Below are 13,830 nucleotides of genomic sequence, written 5' to 3' on the forward strand. Positions count from 1 at the left end.
TTCTTCATCCTCATGATCATCAGGATCCAGTCGACCCAACACTATCTCTAGTCCAGGGCGAATGCAATGACCATTGGCCAACTCTTCCAATTCCTGTAACTTTGACCATAACGATTGTGGACTCGAATCATCCGTCATGGAATCGAGAATTTCCAACATCCCCTCCACAAGAGAGGCATCCCATTGAAACTGCTTTTGCACCTCATGACCCAGAGCATTGTTGGAAGAAAAAAAGGATTGTCTTGCCGATTTTGCGTAGAACAGAGAGCCCATTGAAGCGTGTCTGAGGGTTTGCAAATGGTCTACACTGTTTCGTGATCGATTTGATGGTATCAACGACATCTTGGGCATCTTCAAACGAGACATCGTACTGAGCGATAAGTAATGTTGATTGATTTCCAGACTGAACGCGAATAATGGTCGAAGTGAATAATGCGATTTTACTCCTTCTCCCGGATGATGCGAGTGGCATCGTCCACCATGCCTAGAACGTCGGGATGAGTTTACGCTGCTTGTATAAGGATGTCGGTGACATTTTGTCGATAAAGGTGCTGAATGCTCTGGGAAGTTTTCTCTGGTGGTGGCATCGCCGGCAGTATTAGCTCGCGCACGTTTAACGCTTTGAGGTTCAGTCATGGTGGGTAGGTCTATGCCCGAAAATCACTAGATAGGTTAGGAGGACAAATAGTCCACGATTTGATAAGATGATCTTGTATATTAAATCAGGTGATGTAAGAAGAAGAAGAGAGTGGAAGAGCGTAAACGATGAACCGAAGGACAGAGGGGCCAAACAGAAAGATTAGAAGTGGCTCCGGAGGTGGATCATATATCTAATTAATACACTTGCGCGTATTCTGAGATGTGTTTTTTAGTTATATGAATCGGATTATTGAATTTACACCCTCAAGGGCACATGAAGCATAAGCGGCTAACTATTCGAACTTGCCCACGATAATTTAGTTATGGCCATCGCAATACTTGATCACTTCCACCATACCCATAACACTTGGGGGATCGTACACGAGGTTTGAGTACAACTAAAAAATCAGCCCAAGAAGCCCACGGGTGTCACTAGATATTGTAGCAGGCACATCCATGGAAGAGCAGTACGGACATATTTCAAGTCATAATCTATACATTGTGTCACAGTGAGGACAGCTGCAAAATCACCAGCAGAGCACAGAATGCGAGATACGCAGACATCTAATATACAGATCCTTGACACAGGTATTATCCCAACAGTCACAAAAAAACTCATCTCGAAAAGAGAAAGCGCTGCGACTAACCAACAAACTCCAAAGTAAATGCAAGAGAAAACAATCTCCCCGGTGGTAGCTCCCCCAGATCAGAGTTAAGCCGTGATAAGAATCGCAGACTTATAGTACACGGCACAATACCAGCCCACCAACCTTTTTCTCAACACACTCCCGAGCTTCTAGAATCCCTTGGTCTGTGGAGAGGTAGAGACTCTCACCCGGCGAGCGAAGTCCAGCCACAAACCCGGATTCTTCACCACGCACAACCCGGCGCAGTCCCTCTACATCAATGTTGACCCGTCGGGTGGGCTTGCTGACCATCTTGATCTTGCCCAGGACCGACTCGTTCTGCCAGTACTTCAGGCCCAGCCACAGCCGCCTTGATGCAACATTGTCGCGAGTTATTGGCTCAATGCCTTCGGCTTCATCGTTGACTGCAGGGTAACCGAGGATGCCATGGGCTGGGGGAGGAGTCGGACCTCCGCGGGCCACGGAGGAGATGTAGCCGGAATTTTGGAGAGCGAGAGAGAGCTTCAGGTGGAGGTTGCTGTTAGGGATAGAGGTGAGGGCGAGACGGGCCTTGGTAGCATTGTTCAGGTGGGCACAGACAGCGGAAAGGTTGACGAGAGACATCTTGATTTCGCGACGGCAGCAATTACGCTCTACCGGCGGCCGTTCGGAGAGGAAGAGAGTGATAGAATTGATCGATTTTTGAAGAGAAAAAAATTTCAGGATCGCGAATACACGAAAGCGAGTACCGAGAATGACCACAATGGACCGCAATTGTCTGGGGGAAGCAAAGACACAGCAGGAGGTGTTGTAGCGCCAACCAAAGCGATGATCTAGGATGGAAATTTTCGGATAAACTGTACTTCCGGGTCGCGGTCTGGTCCAGGTTCCCGGTACTTTCTCGCCCGTTGCGGATAGGTGTGATGGCCAGGTACCAGTACTGTCCTATCACATCACATCTACATCTTTTAAGCGCCCAGCTTGCATGGCGGTTGATGCTGGCGTTTCACATGTTGAATACCCCTCAATCCAAAAATTTTAAATAATAAACGTAAGTTCCTCTTTTTCCTTTTTTTTAATCTTCTGGCTGCCATCGTTGTATACTTGCATTCCGTACTTTGATTTGCCGGACATGCCACCATCAGTGGGCGAAGAGCGCCTTGTGACTGTGTGAGTTGAGCTGACTTCCTCGCAGGTTCAGATGAAGCAGTTCTCGGATTATATCTAACGGCCAGAATAGCTTTGCAGATATTCACTACTACTTCACCGAGCCAACCGGAAGACCTTTATCATATCACCACCGCTTTGACAAGGGCTCCTATGTTTATATTTATCATGAAGTTTTTCAAAACAAGGCACGGATAGAAATTGCCAATAATCCTGGATCTCCAGAGCAGGATGCATTCTGTGGCGGCTTGAGCAATGTCCATATACGGCACTCGGCTCAGTTCCCAACACTATGTACTTTAACGGTCGATGCACACATGGCATCACCCCAACATCAATATGTACATGATACTCAAAGTGAGTGGCGTCTACCTAGCGGAGACCCACGCGATGATCCCAAGGAACCCCGCGATTTCCCTCGCCTGCACACATTGGATATTTACTTCTGGACTCAAGAGGATGTAACCGACTTTCTGGACACTGTTACCCGGCTTCTATCCAATGCCCAGGTCGAGACAGACAGAGAGCCAGTCCCGCAATTACAGCATACAATGAGCTCTGTGGTCCAGCAACTTGAGACAGTTGCGGTCTCTGATCCTGCCTACCAGAATGGTCAGACACGCAACTCAAGATCTGAGCCCACAAGCACAGCGGTACCAGTGCCACAGGCGACCCCACAAATCAGCAGCTTCCCCCCGCCCCCTCCAAGCGGGCCTCCAGTCGATCAACTATGTAGCGCTGGTTCGACTCCCGCTGAGGAAAAGAACGACCCAGCTAGCTTCACCCCGCTCCCATACAATCCAGCCGCCCCAGCTGCCCCAGAGCCAATCCAATACCGCGAGAAGACCCCACCGCCAGAGGACGGGATAAGCGGCACAGGCCTCGAAGCCGCAGTGGCAGCCGATAATGGCATTCCATATACGCCCCCGCACCAAATGATGGGTGGTGCAGGAGTCGTGGGTGGATATGCATCCCCGCCCCCCTCAACCCCGGTATTGCAATACGCAGGCCCTCCAGTTGCAGCGCCACCGGTATTCGCCTCTCCTCCGCCTAGTGCGGGACTACAACATTCAAACGCTTTTTCCACTGCTCAACCCTCGGTCCACAGCCCCGGAAGGCCTGCCCCTTCATATTCGCAGTCCTTCCTCGCTGGACAGGGGGGTCCGCAGTATAACGCGAGCCGGCAAGGCCCAATGACATTTGCTCCGCCGCCGCAGGATCCGAATGCCTATATATATGATCAGCAGGTCTATGGGGCTTCCCAGCCCCCGGCCCAGTCGCCACCTCAGTATCAGGCCGGGGTGACAGCACCAGTAGGTGGGTTCTCAAACTACCTGTATGACCAGACCAGATCGCAGAAGCAGCAGCAGCAGCAGCAACACCAGCGTGCTGGTTCTGAATATGATATCCATAGCCAGCTGTATAGACCCACTGAGATGGAGGCTAGCTCTCGCTACCAGAAATATGCACAGAAGGCCATGAAAAATCCCGGACAGCGGCCGAGGAAATTGGAGGACACAGCAGAGCGCTTGGAGGGTGGTGTGAACAGGTTCCTGAAGAAGCTTGAGAGGAGATTCTGAACCTCTTTTTGTTGGGTGGGGGTTTGAAATTCTGCATCTTTCTGTTTTGTTAGAGATCTCTGCTGGTCACCATCACCTTTAGTGCCTGCTATCACCAGGCCAGCTGCTAAGAGGTACCAAAGAAGCTAGGATAAGGATATCGTTCAGCTTCTCGACTTGATGAGAAAATAAAGTGCTTACTATGCGTGAACTGAGAAAATGATAGTGTGAAAGTTTTGAGTTCTGGTACATTGATAAACCAAGATGCTAAATTTGACGATGCCCCTAAGCGCTAAGAAAAACATGCCCACGAATTGGGCATAGAGTATGCAAGAGATAAAAAAAGAATAACAAGACAACCCAAAACACTGATAGAGGGAAAAATGATGGCATAGAGGGAAAAAAGAGACGCGGAAGAATGTGTGGTGAACAGGTTGAGGGTAAGCCATGATATATGAAAAGAGGCTCACGCTTGGTGAGACAGAAGACAACAGTGAAGAGTATGACCGGAGAGATTTAAAGGTTGTTCCAAAATTCGCCAGAAGCGGAGATGGGCCAGCGAAATCCAGTTTAGATAAACGCAGTGCAGTTCTGATGTAGAGCGTCTAGTTCTGTGCCAAATTGGTAATATCGATGCCGACATTGCTCAAGTTAGCCTCAGTTGCAGGCCCATCGTCTTCTTTTTCAAGAACCTCTGATTCAGGCACCAAGGTCTTTTGCGTCTCACCGACCTCCACTTGATCGTCAGCTGCCGGGTTTGCCGCGGGCTCTGGGACTGTCTCTTCGGTTGCGGTAGAAGTCTCAGCAGCCTTCTCTTCCTCGGCATCTTCAGCGATTGGCTCAATCAGGGACTTAACATGAGCATCCACCACAGCCTCAGCTGAAGCCTGGACTTCCTTGAAATCGATAGACTCGGCTGACACCTCGGTAGAATTTTCGACTGGAACCGAATCGGAGTAGCTCTCAGCCACTGTCTCCTCGGCGATCGGCTCAGGCACTTCTACCGACCTCTCAGTTGGCTTAGCAGATGCATTGGCAATTTCCAGGCCAGGCTCCTCAACTGGTGTGGCAGCAGCCTCGGGATGTTCCACTGTTACAGCCTCCATCGAACTGGCTGTGATGTGCTCCACCATTTTTTCTTTCACACTTTCCTCCTTCTTTTGGGAAGGTCTATGGCCATCTTTCTGTGGAGCAGGTTCGTTGCTCAGAGGCTGGGATTTCTGACTCTGGGGTCGAAGGGCAGTGCCCTTCGACTTTACCTGGTGGGGGCCACGATCTGGCACCCTCCCAATTGACGACCTAGTGGCCTTGGAAACAGAGTTTGTTCTGGTGATAGGCGTTATATCGGTCTTTTCCTGGGGGTGGGACTTGTTCGCTGAGCTAGCAGTAGGACGCATCATTCTCGCAAGGAAACCCTCATTCACCGGCTTGGTGCTTATGTCATGAGCTGCTTGAGCGGGCGGCGAAGGGCGAGAAGATTGTCTGCGACTGCTGGTAGTAGGAGTAGTGGCACGCGGCTGAGCTCCAGTTGCGCTTTTGAGGGTTGAAGGTTTTCTTGTGAGGGTTGATGCACTGGTAGTAGTGCGAGTGCTCGGACCACCTGTGCTTCCTAGCTTAGCAGCAGGTGCGTGGGTTGAAGCATTTGCCGAGCCAGGTACACGGACAGGTCTCGGTGGGGATTTCATTCCTGATTTGCTAGATACACTTGCGGCACGTGGCTTTGAAGTACCTTGTGCCAGTGCCGGGCCGCGGGTTGACCGCGCTGTTATCTTGGGATTCAGTGAGACACGACTTGGTTTTTGGGATAGGGAGTTGGCGCGTTCCTTAACCACTTCGCGGGCCATGGGCTTGGAGCTTGAATTGTGAGCAACAGGCTTCGCATCAGTTGAAGCTGCAGTAGTTGGCACGGCTTTGCTCGCCGCATTACGGGCAGATTCAACGGAAGAAGACTTCTTCTTGATAATAACTGACGAATCTGACTTTTGCGAAGGAGCGTCTGAGATTGTCGACTTGGAATCTGTGGCCGTAGACTCATCTGTCTGCTTTGGTAAGGTGTTATACGACCGAAGTTCATTCTCAGTGCGCGCTGTGGGTTCCTCCTTGGCAGGATTATTCTGTTCACTCTTTGTTCCAATAGCTTCCTCCGGTCGACCCTCAGCTATTGTCTGCCCCAGAGTCGCGTGCTGTGTGTGGTCCAGGCGGCTGAGTGGGGTGGGGGAGATCACAACCTGCCGTCCTGACTCCGCATCCCCCGAGTTGATTTTCGGTCCAAAGATTCCCGGACTACCGCTGCGCCCACTTGTTTTCCTCAAAGGCGAAGCAGGATTCGACTGAATAACCCCGTTCACATTGATGAAGCTAGCTCGAACCTTGGACAGCCGCCGAACTGTTCCCGACGAGTCTGACGCAGTTGGGGATCGGCCACGAGGCGGAGGTGAGGCGACGGGGCTCTGGCCCTCAAACTTAGCCAACAAGCTGCGTACCCCAGGGTGATGGGGATTGTTATCGGACATTATAGCTGAGGGTACGTCAGTCGGACAAGGGCGTGTCTGCGACCGAGGAGAAGTTGGAGACGCGTACTCCGTATGTAGAGCGCAGGGGTGGCTACTGAAATCAGGTCGAAACGGGATTGTTGTGGCGACTAATCGGATACAGGCAGATCCCACTGCATGTTCCTAGGAGGGTTCGGGTTCAATGCGTCAAATTCTGATAGAGAATTGGTTTGAGACAAGAAGACACAAGGTGTGAAGAAGGATTCCAGAAACTATTACATACATACGCGCTAGTTGTGGCTAGCGTATCCAATAGGCTAACGCCTTGCGTTGTGCTCCGTACAGACCTCCCTGTCTCAGGGGCTTTCATTTCTATGTGACAGGTGACCTAACCATGAGGGGTCTTGTTTAATTTTACTGTATGGAGTACTCCGTACTGAAACCCCCTGTGAGGTCTTGAAACATGGGATCTGGACACCTACACAAGTGGATCTCGAGTAAGGGGCATCGGGATGCCTGAGGCAGAGCATCAGCACAGATCAATCCGAACTGGAAATTTCCCCAGTTTGGGCCCTGTTGGCAAGACTTTCATGGTTTTAGCACCTTGGATATTACTGGAAGCCACATGTATCACAATACCTGGTTTACATCATGGTTTTGGGAATTTTATATGAAGGTGATAATAGCATCACCCAAGAAATTCAAGTCTCACAATTTACTTTGATACCTAGGGAGATTGATGGTACATGACATGTACTCCGCACATCACATTGATTCTAGTTCAAGACAAACGGCCAATTACCAGGGGACTTGATACAAGGTTATTTTGTATGCAACCACTTCTAGGTACCCCCTACCTTCCAGCCAATGAAGGGAGATTTCGGGGTACGCCCGAAGGGAACATGTGACGGTATCTGACCCTCCCGTACGAGGCTTCTCCTATGGAGTAGCCTCTTTGACTTAATGTGATCTTATGATTCACAATGGTCGGTGTACCTCGGAGTAATGGCTGCTCACTATGCCTTACACGACGAGTCAAGGTGCGAGGGTTATCTACGTAAAGTCCGGCCAAAAACTCTCACACCACAATGACAACGCCACAGTGTGACCAAAAACTTCCTGATTGTGCCAAATGCGACCAGTATGGGCAATCTTGTCCTGGATATGACCGAGGCTTGAAGTTTATTACTGGAAAACCACATCGGGATTGGCGTCAACCCAATCCAAAGAATGATAATTTGGACGGAATACGCCCCAAGAGTTCAGCCTCGAATTCTACACTTGATTTTAAGTCAACCTACCAGGATTTGACCCAGAGAGAGAAGCTATCCACTCTTCTTTCTGCGGATATGAATGTTGTGCAACATATTTGTGTTCTCATTGACGATTTCTCTCAACCACACACTCCCAGTCCAACACATGTTGTGGTCCGAAGGCATGGATTTATTCCCACCATTTATGGCCGAACTCGAGCATTGGATGCCACAATAAGGTCTTTCACAGCTTATCATTTTGGGTGCACTACCAAAAAACAGCCAAATGGTGTCGTACGCCCGATCAGCTTATGGGGAAGCCTTGCGTGCGCCCAGAGTCGTGGATGAAGCATGCCAAAGGGCTCGGTCAGCTGGTACGGATTCGAGGGCCAGATAGATTCAACACTGAGCTGGATGTAACGTTACCAAAAGCTGCTCGGGGGTTGATTGTAGGTTTGAACTATCCCCTGGACCTTTGCCTTAAATATCTCTGGGTAGCAATATAAATCAGTTGCAACTTGAAATAGACGCTAATGTTCGAATAGGTGATGCACTCAATGTTCTCCGGTAAAGAGTGCTTTTAAGCCTCCGATAAATGGTATGATAAGACGCAACGGCAATACACATCAGATTTGCACCCAGAAGTAAACAACATCATCGAAATATTCTTTGCATGTTTCACATATGCTCCGAGACTTGTGCATAAGCTCTATGGGTTGAGACACATCGTAACCACCAGTGCCGAAGCTCTGCAAACAATTTCAAATATCCTGTTCGAAACACTCGAGATGCAGATGAAATTGGCTATATGGCATGAGCAATTTTCTCAAATCGCACCACCGGCTGCAAAAACTACCTCCTCAACAAGGGATGAACTACATCCGATCATTCTCAATTGTACAGATGTGAGCTATGCAACTATCGACTGCGGTTACTATTCCTATCTGGTAATCATTCATGCACTTTTGAAACCTTATGGCTACCCCGGTGAAAATGAAGCCATTTTTTCATATTTGCAAGTCGGTCGAATACAATAGTGTGGGAGTAATGGGTCCATATCGAATGGGGGTTCCTCTCCGCGTGGTATTTGAGTTGCAGATCTAGTGACAAGATCTTGGATCTTGACCCGCCTTTAATATTTTTCAAATATTTACGGAACTACTCGGCCAGAGAATTATCACATTATCATGTGATAACAAGCAAAGTGCATTAAACTACGAGTCAATGCAAACTCTCCAAGCCTTTCTCCAAGCAGTACCTCGCTGCGCCATTTCACTGCCGGTCTCAGAAATGCTCAAGGGACCTAGCTCAATTCCATGTCGATTCCAGGTCATCGTGTACGATGCGCTTAAAATGATCAACGGCAAAACCGGTTTAGCTATAGCGTGTGCCATCATCAGTAAGATGACAATTATGATCTCCACCAGAAGCTCCATATCAACCAAGAAGCCGACATCACCAGTGGCTGGGTTGGGCTTGGGTGGTCTGGTCCATACCCCCAAAAAAGAAAATAACCCGAACCAACAAAAATGGAAAGAGGCAACCCTGTCAAAAGCACGGCATGGTGACCCGACTGGGGAAGAATCGACCGCGATTTTAACGCAAGCCAACCAACCAGACCGCACACGTAGGCAAAAATGACAACAAAAACAATGGATCCAGCTTCTCCCAATGCGCGCATGTCAATATATTCACACGCCACTGCTAGCATGATGGCCAAAAAAAAAATCGGGGAATGAAAGAAATGCAAAGCAAACCGTGTTAGCCTGGTCCAATTCGAATTTCCTAGACCAGGTTTTCCGAATTGCCCACTTTTCGGGGAAACATCGTCAGCATTTTCGTCTCTAGAAGAATAATGACATCTCATGGGCCTAGGGAATTTTCAATATATCATCGCAATGAGACCTGGCTAACTTCAAACAAGAGCGGCGAAAGGCCCACGCTTTGTAAAATGGATTCAGCTGTGAGCATTGGCTTATCCGGATGTGAGCTAGCAAGAAGCAGGGTCGAGCCCACTATGCGAACTTTGAAGGATTTAATGGCCCTATCTATAAAGTAGCCGGGATATTTTCCACTTACTCTGCGCCAAAAGACCGACCATGCTCCGCCAAGAATGGAACACACAGTACCCGTTGCTCTTGTTCTTGTTGTGGTGCCAGTATCGCCACTTTTGCATGCATCTTGTGTTGAACTGCACAATGTGGATAAGGGAATATATGAAAATCTCTGTAATGGCAATGTTCCGTCTTCCAGCTGTGATTGGCGAGTCTGATAAACGAGACAGAGGATTGAATGCCATGAGCCCTGGATTCGAAAGAACAGTAAGTTTGGGGTGATAGTGAAGTACGGAATCGAATGCAATCATGACAAGTGGAGCGTGATTTTGACTGCTTTAAGTATCAACTCTGAGGATTGGGTTCAATTCTGTCAACACTGTATACTCGATGTTGGTGGATCTACATCGCGGTAAGTGACCGATTTGGGTTAAGCGTTAATATAGAATTTAACGTGGATGAACCTGCAGATTTTGAGGAGCACGATGAAGATGGACATTTTAAATTTCGGCAAAGCCACGAAAAAACCTTGCAAGGAGGAATATGTAAATGTTACCCATATGTAACTTCGCGAGAAGGGACCCATTGGGTAGTCTGAGCATGCGCACATATCCGCAATCTTAGAATATACTTCCTGCCGACTGTGTTATTTACTTTTGAATTGAATATTTCAAAGACACACATTCCTTTTAATCTTGTCTCGTCACCTATATTTTATAGAATTTGAGCCAGAAAGGTAAGTCTACAGCAATGTACTTCGTATAGGGTCGCCGCTTCTCCGGACCGATTCTTCGGAGCAACAAAAATCCGACGCCGTCACAAAACGCAACGCTCCGATGACGGCGATTATCGATTTCAAGAAAGCAACTCTTCAAAAGGTCTATCAAAATGGCTGCTGCCCGGACACTTCGCATTGGTACAATTGTCCTTGATTGGTGATCTCGTGGCTCGGCAATTGACTGACATAACCGAAATCTTACAGGTCTCATCCCCGGAGACGGTATCGGACGGGAGGTCATCCCGGTAAGTAGCTCTTTCAAGATTTGATACGGGAGCCAATTCACTGAGTAAATATTGCTTGATGAAATTTAGGCTGGCCGTCGGATCCTTGAATCTCTCCCCTCTTCCCTCAACCTCAAGTTCAGCTTCGTCGACCTCGATGCTGGCTACGAGACCTTCCAGAAGACTGGTACCGCTCTGCCCGACAAGACTGTCGATACCCTGAAGAAGGAGTGTGACGGTGCTCTCTTTGGCGCTGTCAGGTAAGCAACATTACCTTTGTTTCTGCATGCACAATTTCGACTGACAATTCCTACCAACTCAAGCTCCCCTAGCACCAAGGTCGCCGGCTACTCCTCGCCCATTGTCGCTCTCCGCAAGAAGCTTGACTTGTACGCCAACGTCCGCCCGGTCAAGACCACCGCCGGCAACACCAATGGCAAGCCCATTGACCTTGTCATCGTCCGCGAGAACACCGAGGACCTGTACGTGAAGGAAGAGCGCACCATCGAGGGCCCCAACGGAAAGGTTGCCGAGGCCATCAAGCGCATCTCTGAGCATGCCTCTTTCCGCATCTCCAACATCGCTGGTGAGATTGCGCTCCGCCGCCAGAAAATCCGTTCCGCTTCCCCCGCCACCTCTACCCGTGACCAGGCCATGGTTACCATCACCCACAAGTCGAACGTGCTCTCCCAGACTGACGGTCTCTTCCGTGAGACCGCGCGCCGGGCTCTTGCCGCCGAGAAGTTCTCTTCCGTCTTTGTCGAGGAGCAGATCGTCGACTCCATGGTCTACAAGCTCTTCCGCCAGCCTGAGTTCTACGACGTCATTGTTGCCCCTAACCTTTACGGTGACATCCTCTCTGACGGCGCTGCTGCCCTTGTTGGTAGCTTGGGTCTCGTTCCCAGTGCCAACGTCGGTGATGGCTTCGCTATCGGTGAGCCCTGCCACGGCAGTGCCCCTGACATTGAGGGCCAGGGTATCTCCAACCCCATTGCTACGATCCGCAGTGTTGCTCTGATGCTCGAGTTCTTGGGCGAGGAAAAGGCCGCTGCTCAGATCTACGCTGCTGTCGATGGTAACCTGGATGCTGCTCAGTTCCTCACCCCCGACATGGGTGGAAAGGCCACCACTCAGCAGGTGTTGGACGATGTCCTGAAGAGACTGTAAACATAAACTTGTATATGTAAATCAAAGTTTGCACATGACACTTGAGAGAGATGAATTTACTGTTTTCCCTTGCATGCATTGCCAACAATCTAAATGTACAAAACCCTTATCTAGATAAAACAGCACACTCTGCTACATCGACAAAACGTATCACTCAACATCGCCGGACGATGGCTTCGGCTCCCAGTCAAATCTCCCTAGGCTTTCGTCACGTTGCTCACTCTTGCTGCGGTCTTCCCGGTCTTTCGTTTCACCCAGGATCACCGAGAATACAACAGCAAGATACACCCGACCGTTTGAAACATCCTTGAGCGTATACCGCAGCTCGTGGTTCTTCTCATCCACGTACTTCATGATGTGTAGATTGAATCCAGGAAGACGGACAGAGAAGTCTATTTTAATCAGTGAGAACGAACCCAACTAGAAGAGCAAATCTGCTTTTCACCCACCATTGAATGCCAAATAAGGATTTCCAAAATCAGCAACATACATCCTCCCCGGCTCAAAGTCAAACTCCTTTCTATTCGCCTCATCCTGGAAATGCTTTCTGCGCTCCTCGACTGTTTCAGGGATATTAAATTGCTGACGCACCTTGGCAGAATCTTCACTGTAAGAGCCTTCTTCAACAATCTCATCATGAAGCGTTGGCACTTCGTCAGATATGCGCATCTTATCTCCAATCCGGAACTGGTCCCACGATGCTAATGCCGGGCTGTACAGGTAAGGACGGTCAGCGTAAACATCGCCGTCTAGGCCAGGGTCGAGTGTCCACTTGACCATCCGTAGCGCTGCGTTAAACCCTGGAGGTAGCACGTCGCGGATTGGATGATCGAAGTCATTGCCAAAGAAGAGGTTGTTGCCGTTCACCGACTCTTTGAAGATGATCGAGAAGCAAATGGAATATAGGTCTTTTGTATGCAGGGGGTGGTCGAAATATGGGCTTGTGGATGGTGAACTCTCGGGATAGCCTATTTGACAGATGAGCTCCATTCATTGACTCAACATATGAGAGCAAGTATATCACCTGTGTAATCTTTGATCCGTATGCAGAGACTCACAATAGCGTGCTCATTCTCGATTCGTATTGTCTCGCCATTTACAGGTACCACTTGATGAGTCTTGAGGTTATAGTCTGCGCCTGCCGTCACCTTCAAGCGGTGCTGGTTTGCGTTGGTGTCTTGGCTGACCATGATTGGGTCAAGTAGTAGAGCGAGTTGATACGAATCTTCTGCAAAAGACGAACACTGTCACAAGAAGATTGTTTGAAGTGTGGCCATTTATAGGGTTGACGCCCAACAACGTCATCGTTCTTGAGGACAATCAAGTATTGATAAGAAATAATCCTTCGGCGTCGAAGCTCATACCACAAAAATTCCTAAATACCAACGAAAGCCCCCTTTTGTGTTGAAGACATCTGAATAATGTAAGCTGCCAACATCAGTTTTTGTGATCTACTAATCATTTCGAATGCGTTGAATCTACCTATAATAACATACTACAAAGAGAGAACTGTTTTTAACGGCCATCCCTGCGCTGTAAGTATAGGGATGGTGGCTACCATCGTTTGCTCTATTTGTTGATCTATCCAAGCACCTCGTACTTTGTAGATGCAAACACAGCCCTGATCAGCTGGCCCCCAAATCCAAGTGGAGGTTGACATCACGGCCCCCGGAAAAGCCCCAAACTCAGATTTGATTGGTTGGAGCGGTGGAAGGCACCCAAAGAGGTTAGTGCGACAAACTTTAAATGAGTGGAGCTGCCAAGACTCTGTTAGGCCCCTGGTGAGATGAGCTAGATAAGTATACAAATGGTTGTAATTTCCCTTCTGAAGGACTAGTTCATTCCAGAAAGAAATCACAATATAAGACTCA

General features: G+C 48.9%; 5 protein-coding genes across 5 annotated transcripts; 2 read left to right on the forward strand and 3 right to left on the reverse strand.

Annotated features, from left to right (window-relative positions):
* Positions 1–1,376: 1,376 nt before the first annotated feature.
* Pdw03_4369 (mitochondrial 37S ribosomal protein uS8m) lies at positions 1,377–1,889 on the reverse strand (the record flags this gene model as incomplete). The annotated part of the gene is made up of 1 exon (XM_014675739.1): positions 1,377–1,889. The coding sequence occupies one exon, from the start codon at positions 1,887–1,889 to the stop codon at positions 1,377–1,379; it is 513 nt and encodes a 170-aa protein (XP_014531225.1).
* Positions 1,890–2,397: 508 nt separating this feature from the next.
* Positions 2,398–4,012, forward strand: Pdw03_4370 (putative RNA recognition motif-containing protein; the record flags this gene model as incomplete). Its single annotated transcript, XM_066100729.1, has 2 exons — positions 2,398–2,435; positions 2,506–4,012. 2 exons carry the CDS (start codon positions 2,398–2,400, stop codon positions 4,010–4,012), a joined length of 1,545 nt encoding a protein of 514 aa, XP_065956129.1.
* A 584-nt stretch (positions 4,013–4,596) lies between these two features.
* On the reverse strand, positions 4,597–6,853 carry Pdw03_4371 (putative mucin-7 precursor; the record flags this gene model as incomplete). The annotated part of the gene is made up of 3 exons (XM_014675737.2): positions 4,597–6,509; positions 6,572–6,632; positions 6,767–6,853. The coding sequence occupies 3 exons, from the start codon at positions 6,851–6,853 to the stop codon at positions 4,597–4,599; spliced, it is 2,061 nt and encodes a 686-aa protein (XP_014531223.2).
* A 3,825-nt stretch (positions 6,854–10,678) lies between these two features.
* Positions 10,679–11,959, forward strand: Pdw03_4372 (Isocitrate dehydrogenase LysB; the record flags this gene model as incomplete). Its single annotated transcript, XM_014675734.1, has 4 exons — positions 10,679–10,706; positions 10,773–10,813; positions 10,883–11,052; positions 11,116–11,959. 4 exons carry the CDS (start codon positions 10,679–10,681, stop codon positions 11,957–11,959), a joined length of 1,083 nt encoding a protein of 360 aa, XP_014531220.1.
* A 150-nt stretch (positions 11,960–12,109) lies between these two features.
* Positions 12,110–13,149, reverse strand: Pdw03_4373 (UPF0590 protein C409.17c; the record flags this gene model as incomplete). The annotated part of the gene is made up of 3 exons (XM_014675733.1): positions 12,110–12,351; positions 12,409–12,927; positions 12,984–13,149. The coding sequence occupies 3 exons, from the start codon at positions 13,147–13,149 to the stop codon at positions 12,110–12,112; spliced, it is 927 nt and encodes a 308-aa protein (XP_014531219.1).
* Between the last annotated feature and the right edge of the window lie 681 nt (positions 13,150–13,830).

The sequence above is a fragment of the Penicillium digitatum genome, chromosome 1, assembly GCF_016767815.1.
Source record: "Penicillium digitatum chromosome 1, complete sequence".
Taxonomy (NCBI): Eukaryota; Fungi; Ascomycota; class Eurotiomycetes; order Eurotiales; family Aspergillaceae; genus Penicillium; species Penicillium digitatum.